Genomic DNA, 17,563 nt, shown 5'->3' with positions numbered 1-17,563 from the left:
AATTTCTACTTGACAGTTGATCACTTGATCAACTCCTCTCAGGTATATCGATATTTGGTTTGCACCAATTTTCTTGCTTTTCAAGAAATGTAACCTTGAACCCCTATTGACTCCTCGTCAGGTCTTTGTGTGTCTACTATGTAATGACCAATAAGCCCTTAAACAGACCCAAAAAAAAAAAAAAAGATATATGATAACTTAAGAAGTGCCTATGTTTTCTACACCATCACCTATTTAATTTGATTTTTTTTTTCTTTCACATAGCACCATATTGATTTAACAGTTTCTTAAATGACAAAACCGATTAAAAAGTAACAGAAAACTTCCTTAGAAGGTATTTCTATGATAAAATATCAAATTTGACATGTGACATATCTAGGAATCTCCTCATCTATATATCAATTAGAATGATGAATCATCTTGTCTAGGGGTGTCAACTCTTAAACCGAATCGGTAAAACCGACCGGACTGAACCAATAACAACACGGACCAAACCGAACCTAACCAAAACCTTATTGGGTCGGTTCGGTTTGGTTTGGAGTATTGCAACCCCAAAACCAAACCGAACCACACCGAAAACCGGATGAACCCAAAACCGACTCAAAACCCATACCGAAACTGAAACCAAACCGGTAAGAAACCGAAACACTCCAAAATTCATTAAAAAAATCAAAATTTGCATAGTTTTGTAAACATTTGTATGGAAAGTCGAATCCAAACTGGACCAAAAACCAAAACCAACCCGGTTACAAATCGATTTAAGAAACAGAAGACAAACCAAAATCAAACTGCACCAAAACCGAAATCAAACCAAAACCAGAATTTCTTTATTGGTTCAGTTTCGGTTTCGGTTTCAACTTTCCCACACCAAAACTGACTCAACCCAGACCAAAACCGAGCCGGACCGACCGATTGACACCCCTAATCTTGTCTATGTGGCAAAAATGTAGTGGACATGTGAGAGTGTATTCCAATACCAAGCATTGTGTAAAGATTTTTCCCTCTTTCCTTACTTATTTCTTTATATTTATTTTAAAAAAAAATTGTTGAAGATAAATAATTTATGCGTTAGTTTATGCAAAAGAGTAAGGGAAAAGTATCTCAGTGCTTGTCTCTCTCTCTCTCTCTCTCTCTCTCTCTCTCTCTCATCAACAAACTGTTACCCTCGGGATTGGTGGAATCTACATACCGCTAGCTCAAAGAACCCTTTCTCTATAATAAATAATAATCTCTTGACTCCTCCAGTCATGGAAACTAGGCTACAAAACATAGCAAGGCCCATGAGATAGAGCGAAATTAAAGATTTTCACAGTGTATTTGCCCCATCGTGAGCATTTTGATACAGGACAGCCGCGAGGTAACAGGTGACACGCCAAAGTGTTAAACCCTTAATTGTCATTCCTCTCTCTCTCTCTCTGCGTGAGCGTATGTCCAAGCACATGGCCTGGTCACAATGCTTGTGGAACACAATACCTTTTCATTCAAAACCACCACAACATAACCTTCCAGGTTAGGTTCAATACCGCCCCTATCCCCATTTAGGCTGTGATAAGTTCCATAAAATGTTTCAGTTACGGCTATATCACACCATCTACCACTTCCAAAATCCAACCCCCACCGAAGACACCAAAAAATCCCAAAGAAGAATCGTGTTGCTAGTATGATATTTACCAGGAAAGTAGACAGAAATGCAGCAAAGGCACATGTGTTTTCATGTATGAGTTAAATGTGTTGGTTAGGGTTGGCATGCTTATGCTTTCCACTACAAATTAGGAGGACAAATAATATACATAACGTCATAAATAAATTAGCACTGTTGCAGTTTAATTGCCTCATGAAATTTACTGACAAGAGAAAAAAATTATTACACACACGGGTTTTCTTTTACCTGTTACAAGTTTTAAGGAGCATTCACACCCAGAGAAAATCTGGGTGCACACCAATGAGAAATGACACTCACCATCTTCGTACTAATGATGTGAGTAGCTGCAACAACAAACATAATCTTCTCAGTATCCATCTATCAAATTCAGCATCTCTTGTTTAGCATCGGCAAAAAAACATGTCACTTCCAATTTTAACCAGGTATATAGTCATCATTCTTTATGCTTATGGACATGGACAACAAAGGATTCTTCCGTAACCAAGGATAAACCATGGGAAGGGATCACTGGGTACCACCAGAATGGGAGAAATTTTATCGTCCAGAATCCAGGACTCAGACCAGGCCCAAACACTGGTTGAATGTAGGAATAAGATAGAGGCTCAAAACCACAAAATTAGGCAGTGAAGGTATGATTGGATAGGCTAGTATAAAGGCAGTTCAGAAATAGAAACTTGGGTCTTCAGAAATTAGAAACTAACAGGAACTACCAATTTGCAGAAAAGATCAGGACCAATTTTTGGTCAATGACTCTGCCTGATCAATAGAAATATGCCTCTGAATATCTTTGAAACCCAATGGTCAGATTGAGATGTGGCTGATTCTTATTTGCAGCAATATAACACAAATACAGGGGAACCTCAAGGACTGATTGACATCAGTGATCCAATATTAAATCCAGATCTGTTATGCGGCTTATACCCTTATCAACAGCAAAGGATTCCCACAAATTATTCCCAGAACAGCAGTAGATAAACTGAAAACAATTTGAGCAGAACTTACTTGGAATTGTAGGAACTGATAGAAGAAACAGAAGATAAGATATTATGGAGACGAAGGAAATATATAGGAAAAAAAAGATATGTTCAAGCCTCCCACTTGAACTGCAGAGCAGGCCTCTCACCTTACTCCAACCTAGCCTCCCACTAGGGTTTGTGATCCCACAGATCTGCCTCTCACAGTTACAGCATAAAGCCATTTTTTCTTTACTCAAATCGTGAGAGGCTAGAGACTGAGCCTCCACATTTATTTATTTGCCTTGGTACAAAAATATAAACTCTCCCTTGGCTAATGGAGATATTTTACAAAATAGCAACTAAATAAAGCTTACAAGGAATAAACTCCAAAATATAGAACCTAATATTCTTAATGACTAAGAAACAGAAAATAGAAACTAACTTCTTAATCCTGTAGAGGACTTAAATCATTAATATTTGGGCTTATAGAATTGACATATTACAAAAGTAAACCCAAAAGCCCATGGCCCATACAACCCATTGGACACTCAAAATTACACATCTAGTCCATTCTTGATCTAGTTTGATGGTATGGTTTGTTGCTGCCCTTCTTGTTTTAATTTTTCTTTTTAACTCTATGATGTTAATTTGAACCAGTCCCAGTGGCTCTGAATTAGAATGCATTTATACTGAATATGGAAATCATAAATATATGAGTGTCCCACTGGCAGTTAAAACAACTAATTCCCATCTCAAAAGAAATCAAACCCAAGGGTGAAGCTCTCAGTTCCCATTGGCTGTAGGAATTGAAGCATGAAGATGAGGATTTAATTCCAACAGGAATCTGGGCTATTCCCAACTTTTTTAACTCTTGCAATCCAAACTGAAGTCTTTAAGATCATCCTATTTCCAGGATGTTCTCCACTAAATTGGATGGCACCAAATAATTTAAGACAAGTGTCAAATATCCAATTATCAATTTTGACTGTAAATGACATTCTGCTTCATGTAACTGGAGTTCAGCCAATTTATCAATTTTGACTGTTCTCTTCGTAACCATGCAAGATTTCTGAATGCACAGCTCTAATCCAAAAGGTGTCTAAGACCCTAAGATAGCATAAGGGAAGTAAGACGATAACAAGGCAGTGAATTTCCTCGTCTGGCGGATGCCCAACTGATACAGCAAACCACTAAGTGGACGAGAGCTTCTATTTGGGACTACATATGGGCTTTTAAAACTCTATCATGAGCCTTATGTGGACCATGGGCCAGGCCCTAAAGGGTACCTTCATTGGATCTCCTAATGGGCTTTCCATGGCCCCATTGCTGAACTGCACATTAAAGTAATTTGATTTCAGCTGTGGAACTGCACAAATCTTTCTGTGGCCAGTTAACTCATTCTTGCATCTCCAGACAGAATCTTCACCTCAAAAGAGGAAGAATTTGTACCTTTATCACCTTCAAAAGGTGAAGACAAGATTCATCAGCAAGAGTATTATATCCAGATCAAGATCCAATCACAATTTTAGTTGTCCCCTTTCAAGTTTGTGTGGCTTGCACTGAAACATTATTCCCTTGGTACTTCCCTCAGTCCTACTAATACACAATTAATTCTGTACCTCAATACTCCTCATCTATGGTCTAACTCAAATATTTCTAGTATTGGTTTATTTGTTTAGCCCTTAAAAAATCTAGCACCCCATTCCATATTCTTCTACTATTTTAATCAAAAGCCTAGAAGGCTAGAATTCACAAAATTGCTTGATGCCCTCAATAAATTGGTACCAGAGCCTGGGTTAGACTTTTCATGAAGTGTTGTACGAAATATATACATCCTTTTAACTAGAGTTCTTAAGGATGTGTAGTAGGAAAGTTTGCCTTTAATTTTTGAGTTTATTTTTTGACATTTTCCATCCAACCCAACAGAGACATATATTTCCTACCCCCTGAAACCCTAAACTTTTCAACCTAAAACTTTCTGCATCAAATGGATAAAAATACATGGTTGAATGTTCCATGAGTTAAAGAGTTAAACGTATCAGCTGATTTCAACCATCTGAGCAGAACATATAAATCTAAGCTTGTACACTTCATTATTCTTGCTCTTACTGGGGAGAATGGTGAACAAAAGCGCTCTCCATCCAATCAACAAGAATGCTGTGCTTCCCATAGTAACCAATGCAAAGCTGGCTCGTGGAATATGACTCGATGTTGCTGCCTTTATGACCAATCCCAACTGCCAAGATAAACGTTATACAAGATGTTGGACAAGTAAATAATCAACATTAAAATTAACATAAAAATCAACAATAAATCATATAAGATGTTTCTATTTTCTACTTGGTTCACAAGATATAGATAAGGGATTTGTTTATTGAGAGGGTTCTTCCTAACAAGCCATGTGGCTTTGCCCTTTGGAAAATTTAGATGTATTCTCATCGTGACAAATATTTTCAACATCATTAAATGTCTTTTTTTTTTTTTTTTTTTTTTTTTTTAAGAATAACACTTTATTTAGTAATTATAATAATTTAGCAGCAGTCAATGTTTGAAATTACCAAAATATTTCGGTTTGACAAGAAAACGAAAAAAAAAAAGACTATCGAAATTTATATGCGAAATTTATTGAAATATTTCAATTCAGCTGCGGAATATGAAATTTCGAACTTTGGCAGGAGCACACCATTGGTACAATAGTAGTACAAGTCTGATCATGCAAGGACCAAGGCCTCCCATGACAACAAGTTGCAGTGAGTCCCCATCACAGTGGATAAGAAAGCCCTGATATCTGTGTAGGTATACCAATTCCCTGTCTTTCCATCAAATCTGCCATGTCATTTACTTATAGGCCTAAGAGTAAGAATCTTTCAGTTTTTCTTGCTAAACAATGAAATAGAAGAAGCAAAAGAAGAAAAAAATTAGAAGACCATTACGTATATAAAGTTTTCAGGCAACTTGCGTTTGGAGGGGAGCACTTAAAGCACTACATGGCACAACCATGATCTACCCCCACAAAACCATAATGCTTTTTCCAAGCATTCAGGTATTTCAGTCATTTCGTAAATATGCATCACCTCATTATTTCTCCTTTCTGCTTCCAACCACCCCCCCCCACCCAAAAAAAAGGAACTCTGTCATGGGAAAGGTTGAAGACAAATGTGAATATAATGAGTGCAGAGTTCATTGTCCACAGCAACTGTATTACCGAGTTAAGATATTGAGATGGTACAAGGGTTCCACACAACCTAATAGGCTCCATTAAAGGGGCGATGGAACATTTTTCCATTTTCCATGATAACCAAGAAAGTGAAAATCCTACTCAATTTTCACAGCAAAGTGCTCTTTATTAAACAGAGTGAGTTATATGAGAAAGAATAACAATTGCACTACATGAGAAGTAGGAGGCAACTAAAGCCAGATAACAAGGCCAGGCCTTAAATCACCCCTGGGTCATGTTCTGCTAATAGGAGCAAGCTATACTATTATCCTTAATTTCTTAGTCGTGTCAAATTTTGAGAGTTTCTTTGGGTTCTTAAAGGAGTACATTCTAAATTCAAATAATCAACATCTAGTAGTTTTTAGATCTTTCTATTTGAAAATCCTCCACCAAGTCCTATTTATAGAATTGCAACATGTGCATGAGCAACTTTTCTTCATACTCGAGAATTATCAACTCACGCACACACATAAGTATGTCATTTTGTAGGCCACCTTCCACAATTGAGATCACGATTTCCTGCTTATTTAGACAGGTCAAGAGAACTGCAATGCTTTTCTGGTTCAAATAAATTGATAAACCATTTCAATTCTATTTATCTAAACATGATGAGTTCAAATAAACATCAACAGAACAGGGCGGAAAAAAAAAATTAACACCTACTGGTATTCCCACTGCCCACGACTTGGCTGCTGCAATAACAGCTTTCGACATACCGTTCATTCTTCTGCCGTCTTCTCCATAACCTCCAAGGAAATAAGCACTTAAAAACCATCCTGCCAAACCATTTTCACCTCTGAAGATAATAAAGTGTGAAACCCCAATTGATCAAAACTTAAAAAAAGAACAGAATATAATCATACCCCCAATAAAAGGGTCTGCTGTACGTAGGGTCTCGATGTCTAGAACAGGAAACCCATGGTTGAATCTCCCAATAGCGGCGAACAAAAGTAAAGCCAAAACATCTCCACCAGCAAGCAGAGCAACAAGACTGAAACAGAACAAGGAACACAATATGACAAATGGATATCTTCCAAAATCTCAGAAGAAAAAAAAAAACCCCAAAACATAAATAAATAAATAAACAAACAAACAGAACAAGCGGAGATACTCTACCCACCCCCATTTGTTCAATTGCGAAGACACATCGGGTTTCTCGAACTGAATCACACCTTCCAAAGGAACGCTTTCCCCACCGACAAAAACGATTTCCTCATTGCTGGAAGGAGATGAACGAGTAGTGGAGCTCGGAAAAGCCTGCTTTGAAGCAGAAGCTGAGTCGCCACCTCCCTCAGCATTTGTCACAGCAAGATTTAGGTTACCTCTTCGGTTTCTGGAAGCAAAGGTTGGTTTGTGATTAGAGAAGGGAGGTGGGTTTGGTCCGCTTGTAAGAGGCGATAAGGAACATCTTCTGCCAGATAGAGCTCCCTTCGGAGCTTGGGTTAGCACAAACATGTTTCGCACACTTTCAGTAACCTTCCTACCCGCTCTGAATTCTGATCGTCAAAGACCCTCGCATTCTCGCATTGGGGATTATCGTTGAAACCGATGCGTCTGCCACTCATTTCTATCATTGGGTCAGGTATCCACGGGACATGTAAAAAATCTATCGCTGCCTTTGGTTGCAAGGAGAATTAAAGAGGAGAGGAGTCAAATAAAAAAAAAAATTTTATTTTATAATCATTGCCTAATTGTATAAATTATTTAAATTTTTTAATGATATATTTTACATGTAATTTTTATTTTACTTGATTTTGATGGAAAGTAAAATAAGAGTTAAAAACCAAATTAGAATGCTTTTGAATGAATACTATAATAACATGGGGTAATGATTACAAAATTCTTCGATAGAAAATTTCTTAATCCATGAAATTTGGATTTTTTTTTTCTCCTTTTGGGATAATTTTAGGGCGAGAGAATGCTACTTGATAGTGTATGTACAGACTAGTACCCGCCGTCAATGGGAAGGCACGTGCGAGCATCTTCAGCGTGAGGCAACGTGATCCTTTCACACCCAATGTGAGATACACATTATCAGGTAACATTCTTTCTTCTATAATTTTATTAAGTCTCTAAAGAAAAAAAGAGAATTACAATCATTAGAAAATCTTCACGAAAAAAAGTCTTACAATGACCAATAATAGGATAATGAGCTTGAGTCAAGATAACATTTACTATTCCATAGTTCAATCATAACGTCAAATCACCTTAGATTTTTAATATCCAATCGAAGTTCTAATGATAAAATTTTTCAATACTGTTTTTTCTTTTTTTCTTTTTTTTTTATATGAAACATTTTCAGTAAAAATATTTAAAGGGAAAATGATTAATGATGTGTACACCACAAATAATGGAAGCCCTCTTAGACTCTTAATGACACACTCTCCTCACTCCTCATTGACATTCTCTTTTTTCCCCAACCATGTAAATTCTCTATATACGAATCGCAATACAATTCCACCATGTGCAACCCATTGGTTTGATGTGCAAGATGCCAATCAGCATGTCAACCCTCTCCACATTCTTTTTTTTTTTTTTGGTAACGACGCTCTTCCCTTTCTTTTTATACATGGATGAGTGTTTTTGGTTGACCCAATCTGTCTGCTTATGTTTCAAAGGAAAAACTGAGAACACAAATAAAATACCAAGAGCCAATGTCTGAAAATCAAATCCCAAAAACGTAAGCCTACATATATGACTTACACAAACATCTGAATCTCTCTATTTCGAGAAAGAGGACCTCGGACATCTCTCTTCAATGTATGCCTCGACTCATTCTGATGATGATTAGGTCAGGATTACTTAAGATACCATGAGAGAATTAGAACCTACTATGAATGCATACCAAATGGAGCCTTAGTCTTCCACCCATTATCTATCTTAAACATCTGGACTCATTACTGATTATTATTATTATTTGGAGGGTAAATAAACCAATTATTCATTTAAAGTATATTTTTTATCTCAATTTCACAAAATCAATATTTTGTGGGTCCCAAGCACTCCACAACCCTAAAGATATCAATTCTAAACCGAGGTTAAAGAGAATGAACCCTTTTATGATCCTTATTTTCTTCATTTTATGCTGCCTCGAATTGTCATGAACTATAACTTCATGGCCTCCGTCAGAATAAAATTCCTTTGGCAGTCCACAAAATTTGCCACGCGACTGAATAATGTAGCAATTCTGACTATTGAATAGATAGTGGATGGTTTGGATAGGCTGTCTGTAAATCTAACCCAGTGAAGTCATCTCCCTACCAAGCAAAAGTAGACATCATTTATTACAATGCATTTTGTTTGTAATGAATGAAAGAGGGGAGAGAACTCCAGAGAGAAAATTTTCTCATGTTCCTCCTGACTCCTGACTCCTGACTCCCGACTCCCGACTCCTCGACCTTTTACCCAACCTCAAGCAAAGTACTCTCAGCTTTTTAATTTTGATAACAATGTTCTTTCTGGTGCAAGGTGAGAAAACCTTAACCCTAATTTGGGATTTAGGGCCATACTGCAATTATGATAAAGGTGAGATTAAGGATTAATAGCTTAGAAATACAAGAAGCAAGTTTTGACAGTTAATAGGACAGAACTATGTGTTGAAAGTAAAGCCTCAAACACAAGTGGAAATCAACATAAACTAGGCCAGGAAAAGAGATTTTTAATAACTTGAAATAGACCGGTCAGAATGACCTGAAATTCTGGTTGAGTAGCCCTTAGGAACAGATCATCCAGCAGACAAAATTTGAAAGAATCTCTTTGCAACTACTCCTATTATGGGGTTATATGCAAACAGGGTTTACATACAACAGGGCTGGAGCTAGGGTTTTAATGGTCTGGTCTAACAGAGGATGATATCAGAAGGCTAAATTTGAGAAAAAGGGGGAGGGGGGGGGGGGGGGAGGGGGATGGAGCAGCGATCTAGAAATTACGAACACCACAAGATGGCAAAAATAAGACTGAAAAACAGAGCATTTGCTGGACAAAAGGATGGAGAAGACTGACCTCTCGATGTCTGAATTGAATTAGAAGACAAAGATCAGAGATTAACGAAAACAAACTGACGCAGATAAGAAACAGAAGTGGGTTTATGTTAGTGGAAATAAGCATTGGATCAAGTTACATATATGTTGGGCCTTCGGTCCAATAGGTTTTCTTTGTAATATGCCACTTCAATGAGCCTAAAATATGGGTAGAATGTAGGAATACGGGATTTACTTTATTAGGTTTTTTTTTTTTTTTGTAAGATTTACTTTATTAGTTAGTCTAGTTAGAGTTGTACTATTACTTTTAATGTTACTAAAATGTTTTAATTAGGCTGGAATATGTCTCTATGAATCCAGATTGTTTAAGTAGTAGTTTTTTTTTCATAATTTTTGTCAGTTAAGACTACCTCCATACCAAGCCATTGGTTGGAGGAGTTCTCGGCTTAGTTTGAGTCCTGGTGAGTCTTTATATACACATGTAAGGACCTGTTATATCGACAGAATTAGAGCAATCAACCAGAATTTTATGCACATCAGATTTGTGAGTAATTCAAATTTTCTCCTGACCCGGTTCTTACTCCTCCTTTGGATTTAGCACTACATTACAAACAACTGAAATCCATTGAGAATCCCATAAAACCTCGAGGAATTCCACCTCTCAGTAACAATGTGTCATTCCACACAGAAAACTTAGAGCAAACAGAGCAGTAGCCGTTTCATTATTAAAACTCTTGTGCTTACCGGGGTCAATCCCTACATATACGCTAAGGATCAACCTTGGCTTCAATTACATGCAATGAACTTCCCAAATTCTAAAAAGAAAAACTTTCTATATTCTAAAATGTAGACTAGGACTGAATGAAATTAGAAACTCCTCAACAGCTTAGAGCTTCTAGAATCAGTCCAACTAAACAAAATAGAAACTAAAAAAAGAGTCTGGTAGCTGCCGCTGAGGCTAATAGCTTCTATTAACAGCAAAGTGCTTCTAGAATAACCCACGGTTCAGGCTAAAGCCTTCCTCCCCTTCTTCTTAGAGGCTATGACATCACTTTCTTTTTTATGTCATCACCTTCAGCATCACCCAGTTATTGGAGTCTACGTGTGTGACTTGGAGCATCAAAACGTACAGTATAAAACCATTTTTTTCAGTGGGATTGGTATTCTTGCATTGCCAAATCAATGAGTCTTTGTGAAAGAAAGTTCATAAATTTTTTGAAAAATTCATCTGAACAAGAAGTGCTAGTGGATGTAGGAAGCTAGAAGTCAAGTCAAATTTAATCCTAATTTCTGGTAAGAATATATGAATTTCCATTGGATAAAAGTAGAAGTAAATTTATGAGAGGTATTCATGCAGCAATAGGATGCAATTCTCTTCAAATCAAGTGGGAATGAAGGTAATATTTGATACAAAATCTACAATTTCAAATGTAGGTGAATTATAGAGCAAAAAATTAGTCCCTGAAGGAAGTGCATTGTGATAATGATTTAAAGAGGGACTGGCTATGAATTGAATACCATACAGAAACTCAGGTTTTAAGTAACTGTAGTTAAGGATATTATGCAAGTAGAAAGAGGAGGGGGAGGGAGGAAGAGGAAGACGGTTAAGAAATATACAGGATATGGTGCTTACTGTAAGAAGATTAGAGTGGACAGAAACAAAGTAATGTTTGTGGGGCTGTATTCTAGGTTATTGCTTGATTGGGAAAAAAAGGGTGGGGAGCGAGAGAGCCACAAAGAAAATATACAGGATATGGTGCTACCTGTGTATCTGACTTGAGGTCAGGATAGGATTGAATAGACCAATATGGAGATTTTCATGGAGCATCGCCCCCACCCAAAAAAAATTCTATGAACAAAAAAAAAAAAAAAACAACAACAACAACAACAACAACAAATCATATTCAATCCTAACCAATAATTTGAATCAATTTGTGGGCTTGTTGGTCAGCTCTATTCATTTTGTTATATATTAGATATAAACACCGACAGTGTGGCAGATAGAACTTTGCTTCATAAGAGTCAGATACTACACTAATTCTTATATTAGATATGATGTCAACAAGGTAACAATTAGTTGAAAAACTGATCAGACAGATGCTATTACATACCAGTTGTCAATATAATGCAATAGGAACCATGAACAGGAAGAGGGAACACTAATTACAGCCAAGATTCATGCAACCGGAGCTTTGCAGCAGATGTCAAGGATATCATCCAAAGAGGCATGATCTCCTGTCCCTTCATCTTTCCTTGCATACACCAACTGCTTCCCTTTGAAGATAAGCATTCCTCCCTAATAAACAGAAGAATAAATAAAAGGTTTTTTTCGGGGTTTTTAAAGGAGAATAACATTTTCCCCCTTTTTAAAGCAGAAAAAAAATGTTGCTTTTTGAGGAACCTAACAAACTTCTTGCCTTCTTGTTTTTTGCATGTTCATTTAACAACACAAGCATATAAGAGGGCAATAGAGTATTTAACGAATGAATCATAAGGTGGAGTAGTTGCTGTATCTCCCATTCTCCCCCTTCAAAGTCACTAAATGGGAGCACTGCAGCAGATGTTTCCCTCTATCTCAACGATTTTGGCAAACTTTAGCATACTTTTGGGAAGAAACTTGGACCAGCTTAGTTTTAGAAATTTTAATGAAAATGTCACTGTGAAATGCCCAAATTGGTCAATTGAATTTGGATCCCACCTCTCTCTCCCCCCCCCCCCCCCCCCAAAAAAAAAAAAAAAGGACTTGTTCTCACCATTGTCAGATTATACTATTTTACCATGTGTATCGATTAAAGATAAATTTGATGCAGATAGATACAAAGAATGTTTCTGTTCTAATTTTGAAAAAGGATTCTGTTCGGATATGTTTGTGTTAAAAAAATAACAAAAAGAATATCCTACTTTTCCTGTTTAAAGACAGCAACAAGAGTAAAAATAACCATTGCTGCCAAAGCATTCCCAATTACAGGAGAGAGCAAAAGTTCATGCAACATGGCCAAAAAAGGGGGAGTGGGGAGAAAGAATGAAAAGTACCTGTTGCAAGACACTACTTCTATCATCTGGTGTGGCTTCAATTGTATAATTCTTCACAGCTTTCTGTAGTGACTCATATCTTGAGAACACTTTAGCCTGTTAAATTCCAGTTATGCACTACTTAGAAGCAAATTTCCTTTTACACCATGTTGAACCACTAGTTGTTTTCAGGAAGAAAATTTACACTGGCTGGGTTGAAGAATGTGCGGCCAAAACCATAATATAAGCCCAAAACATCATATGCCTATAAGGAAAGAAGTTGGTAACAACACACATTAGATAATTAAGATAATGGGCATAGGGTAATTAAGAACGAACTCAATAACACATCTGTTACCTTCCGGTCCGGATCAGCATAAAGGCAATCCAATGGAAATGGTAGCTGCCAGAAACATCATACAGAATGAATTTATATGGAAGACAAGAAAGAACCCATTCGTGTACCACAATCATTTATGGCAGTTTATCAGAATAAAACCCAAAAGGAGAAACCTGGTAAGTGGAAGAAACTAATAAACTTGATTACCACAGTTCAAGAGATCTTCTGAGGTTGAATCTGCCACTGGTGATTCTCAAACTCAGAAATAGGAAAAGAACATATGTTTTCCTTCCTTCTTGGGAAGAACTTGTTAGAAAGATTCAGTCACTGAAACTCAATATTTCTCCAAGCATAGACAGAAATTCTGTCTTTGCTATGTCTATAAGTTAAGCTCAGGCCAATCTGAACCTTTCTTATTTGGTTGTTGCTTGTGTTTGGTACTCCACCAATAAATTGCTCAAGTGATTGGATGCGGAGAGGCAACATATTACACCTATCTTCAAGCTTCCAACAACAACAACTTAGCCTTTTCCCAACTAAATGGGGTCGGCTTATCGTCAAGCTTCCAACATGTTCAATATTTGGGAATAAAAAGTCTACCTTTTCCCATTCATATCATCAATATGTAGAGGTTTTCTGACAAGATAAAGGAAATATACAAACAACAATGATGAAATTGCCATGACTCTGAAGAATAAAACCCTCTAACTTCATCAGAAAAAAATTTATCCCTTTTTGTTGTTTGGTTTTTGTTTTTTTTTTTTTTGGGGGGGGGGGGGGGTGGGGGGAGTGTGGTGTGGTTGGTAAAGATTTTTCCCCTTCAATAACAATTTCCATGTGCTTCATTGTAAGAGGGGATAAGTTACCATGCATGAATTAAATGGAAGGATTTTTAATTAGTACCCGTTCGGCTAGTAAACGAGCTTTGTTCGGAGTTCCAACGCCAACAGCAATTAGTTTTACACCAGCCAAATCAAATCGAGGTCTGAACTCTTTCAGTACGGAAGCAAGTTCCCAGCTTCAAAGATAATGAGCAAGATCATAGTTTAGATTATGAAATACAAAACAAAAGCAAATCGTGCTTTAAGGGTAAAGTTTCATTTCCTTTTTGAGTGGCAAAGAGTATTGGAAAAAATTCCAACTAACCAGCAGGGACAGCCAAAGTGCCTCAAGAATGCAACCACAGCCATTCCCTAGGAAAGAGAAATGGAAATACTGAGAACAAGAAGGAAAATATCAAGCTATACAATATTTTGCAATATATCAGAACTGACAAATATGTAAACTAGGTACTCCTCCACGAGCAAGCCATTTTCTCTTGGATTAATTCAATGCTAGTATGCTAAACTATTACTTCGCAAAATAATAAATTTTCAATTCTCCTAAAAAATTACGAATTTAATCAACAGAGATGAAATGTGAATGGACACTAAGATTTAATAGGATGTATCTCAGTAGTCTGTGACCGATGGATGTCTTGGCAATTGAAAAAAATGATAAGACTATAATAATTCAGTACAAAACACTATAACTTTACAAATAGATAAGGGAAAAGAACCTGCGAATTGGAACTCAACTACAAGTCAGGGTATAACTGTTACAAGGAAATCCGTGAACTCCCAAGGAGGTAATTCCCATAATTTGCACCATATCTATTTTCTAGGCTCGAAACAAGTTTAATTAACCAAATAAACTGTCACATACATGTCTCCAACCACACCTTCTTTCAGATGGGTAGAGAACAATCGATATTCTTCCCCAATAGTTGCCACTGGAATTCCAAGTTGGGAAGAAACCAAGACAAGCAATCATATACAGCTCAGAATAAATAGATACCTCTTTCTGATCCCATAGATCCTTAAACATGACGGGTTCACCGGTAGCAGTGAAAATACCAACATCACCAAGGATATCGCCGATGCTTTCGCTGAAATCAGATGAAGAAGCCCTTGTGACGAATGAAAGTCTTCTGCCGTACCTCAACTTTGCCGGATGGAGAGTGGTGATGGATGAAGAAGTAGATGACCGAAGAAGGAATTTCGAGGGAGAGGGAGAGGGAGAGAGAGAGAGGTATGAGGTTGAAGAGTAGGACGGGGGAGGGCGGCTGAGACTTAGAGGTTGTCGAAGTAACAGTGTCTCTGCAGAAAGGTGGAGGATAGACATGGCGTCAAACCCCACAGAAGCCGAACGCTCTAATTGGATTGAGTAGATGAGAAAATGAATGGCAAATTTCCAGATTCCGAAGAGCACAGAACGATCAAAGTTCAAACACTGCAAATTGGCAAGTATTTTGTGAGGCCGGTGGAAGGTGGAAACTCCAGCAATGTCCTGCAGCGTTTGATTGATAAATTCGCGATAGTTCGCTCCAACTTCCAATCCATATTGGTAACAGAAAAAGGTTCGCCAATAATCATTTTCGTCAATGGGAGACCCACATAATCAAAGAGGATTGAGAATGCTGGGAAGAAAGAAAAAATGTAAGATAAGTTGTTTTTTTTTTTTTTAAAGTAGATAAGTTACGTTTAATGTACATCATTTCTTTTGGTATAAATTTAATCTGCACTATTGATTTAATGTATTTATTCATATATAATTAAGTGTGTGTGTGTTATATATCAATTAAAACTTTTTTTTTTTATATGAAATTATATTGAGATGATAAACAGGCCAAGCCTAGATTGCCTTGAGCCCTGTAGGGCCAAACCTAGGCTGATCCCTATAAACCTTGGGCTAGGTATGGGATTTCAAAACCGACATAGTTGGACTTGCACCCTCACTAAGGATGGATTAAACCATAGGAGGCAACAATCAAAAGTAAAAAAGAGAATAAGAAAGAGAGATTAACATAGAAGAAAAGTCGAACTAAAGAGTCAAATTTCTCATTTTGCTCTCAAAACCTGTGTTAAAAAGATGAGAAGAATGAGAGAAAGAATAATCACAGTTGAATTAAAGAGTCTATTATCTAAATTGCTCATGTTGCTCTTAGAACCTTCGTAAGAGTGGCGAAACGGTTTCATAGATAGGAGGGCAGTAGAGTTATTTCATTTGGAGAGAGAGAGTAACCTCCCAGTGGCTAGAGAACTTTTTCCCATTTTTGAATTCGTGTTTATGAGGCACTCAAAAAAAGGTAGGTTTCTATGAAAAAATAATAAAAGGGACAGAACCGATGCACAAGCACCTGCATGTGCGAGTTATGGGGGATGAGAACTATGCAACCTTACCCCGAGATTGTCGAGAGACTGTTTCAACCGCTTGAACACTATGTCACAACATTCATACCTTGCCATTGGACAAACACCTCCTTTTTAGAAAAAAAAAATTTTTTTAATCATAATAATTAGGTAATTAGATATTATTTATCTCTTTTATTTTCAATTTAATATCATAGTTTTTTCCTTCCAAAAATGCAAATCAACTCCGCTACACCTTATCTTAACTAAATGGGTTTGCCTATATGAATCATGTTTTACTATTCAATTCCCTTTAAATCAAATATTCACCGTCAACTTATACATAGATGTATCTCACACCCCCATGACTTCCATTGTAGAATTTACTACATACTGGTCTTCGAGAATATACATACTGCTTTGAAATGTTTTCTGAAAATCTAAATGCTTCGGGGACCATAAGGTTAAGTGCTAATTAGAGAACTTTCATATAAAGATGGGCCTGGACGGCACTGATATTATAAACTTGAACAACTAGTGCATTAGATATGGGCTTATTCATATATGGAAATGCTAACCTCACAGATTATATGGGCCTAATGAACACATGAACAAATCAGTTGTCACCCCCACCTTTGGACATCCATAGAAATCTTTTATTGGGTTGGGTCCTATATACATGGACCAAATTTAGCCAGCCCAAATTCAACTTTGGTTTTCAAGACATAACAGGCCCATCCAGGCCCAATAAAAGCTTAAACTGGGCTGGCCTAATTAATCTCTGGCCTCTCTGAATCCATCACTTCCAACCCCACCCTTAATGCCCAAGGTTCCCGTGTGATATGTTCCTACTCCCCTATTGGGTTTTAAGGTTAGTACAGCCTATATTCATACCAACTGGGCAACTACATTTATTTTATACTAGGCCTGATTATAAAGCCTCTAAGGTCCATTAAACTTTCCAAATGGATTCAGACCACGAAACCTTTGGCCAATCATCCATAAATAAGGAAGAAGAGAAAAGGGTCCAAAAATCAAGGTACCGACCCAATAAACAATATTGTATGGGTCACACGTATGGTAATCTTTAATTGGGTTGTGTCGATATATATGGGCGGAAACCAGGCAGCCCAATCTCCACTTTGGTTTTCAAGACATAACCTGGCCCATCTGAACACATCACTTCACACCCCTCCCCCACCCGGCCCTCAAACACTGCTTAATC

The 17,563-nt window shown here is 37.2% G+C and overlaps 2 protein-coding genes across 2 annotated transcripts; both read right to left on the bottom strand.

Moving 5' to 3' along the window:
• Positions 1-4,657: 4,657 nt before the first annotated feature.
• On the bottom strand, positions 4,658-7,448 carry LOC122077528. Its single transcript, XM_042643483.1, has 4 exons — positions 6,957-7,448; positions 6,700-6,827; positions 6,500-6,612; positions 4,658-4,855 (listed from the first exon to the last, which is right to left on the bottom strand). Exons 1-4 carry the CDS (start codon positions 7,289-7,291, stop codon positions 4,658-4,660), a joined length of 774 nt encoding a protein of 257 aa, XP_042499417.1. The 5' UTR covers positions 7,292-7,448.
• A 4,362-nt stretch (positions 7,449-11,810) lies between these two features.
• On the bottom strand, positions 11,811-15,627 carry LOC122076605 (thioredoxin-like protein AAED1, chloroplastic). Its single transcript, XM_042642000.1, has 7 exons — positions 15,005-15,627; positions 14,315-14,361; positions 14,072-14,186; positions 13,187-13,231; positions 13,034-13,093; positions 12,850-12,945; positions 11,811-12,112 (listed from the first exon to the last, which is right to left on the bottom strand). The coding sequence occupies exons 1-7, from the start codon at positions 15,329-15,331 to the stop codon at positions 11,993-11,995; spliced, it is 810 nt and encodes a 269-aa protein (XP_042497934.1). The 5' UTR covers positions 15,332-15,627; the 3' UTR covers positions 11,811-11,992.
• Positions 15,628-17,563: the final 1,936 nt, after the last annotated feature.

This window comes from Macadamia integrifolia, chromosome 4 (assembly GCF_013358625.1).
Source record: "Macadamia integrifolia cultivar HAES 741 chromosome 4, SCU_Mint_v3, whole genome shotgun sequence".
Taxonomy (NCBI): Eukaryota; Viridiplantae; Streptophyta; class Magnoliopsida; order Proteales; family Proteaceae; genus Macadamia; species Macadamia integrifolia.
This window is presented reverse-complemented; position numbering and strand designations above follow the sequence as displayed.

What these genes read in the sequence shown, in the direction of transcription:
- LOC122077528 (XM_042643483.1), bottom strand. Translation starts at nt 7,291, where the DNA reads ATGTTTGTGCTAACCCAAGCTCCGAAGGGAGCTCTATCTGGCAGAAGA. An exon ending in AGCAGACCCTTTTATTGGGG is followed by an intron (nt 6,613 to 6,699) that starts GTATGATTATAT and finishes ATGGTTTGGCAG; the next exon opens with GATGGTTTTTAAGTGCTTAT. An exon ending in CGTGGGCAGTGGGAATACCA is followed by an intron (nt 4,856 to 6,499) that starts GTAGGTGTTAAT and finishes TTATCTTGGCAG; the next exon opens with TTGGGATTGGTCATAAAGGC.
- LOC122076605 (XM_042642000.1), bottom strand. Translation starts at nt 15,331, where the DNA reads ATGTCTATCCTCCACCTTTCTGCAGAGACACTGTTACTTCGACAACCT. An exon ending in CACTTTGGCTGTCCCTGCTG is followed by an intron (nt 14,187 to 14,314) that starts GTTAGTTGGAAT and finishes TTATCTTTGAAG; the next exon opens with CTGGGAACTTGCTTCCGTAC. An exon ending in GAAGTAGTGTCTTGCAACAG is followed by an intron (nt 12,113 to 12,849) that starts GTACTTTTCATT and finishes TCTGTTTATTAG; the next exon opens with GGAGGAATGCTTATCTTCAA.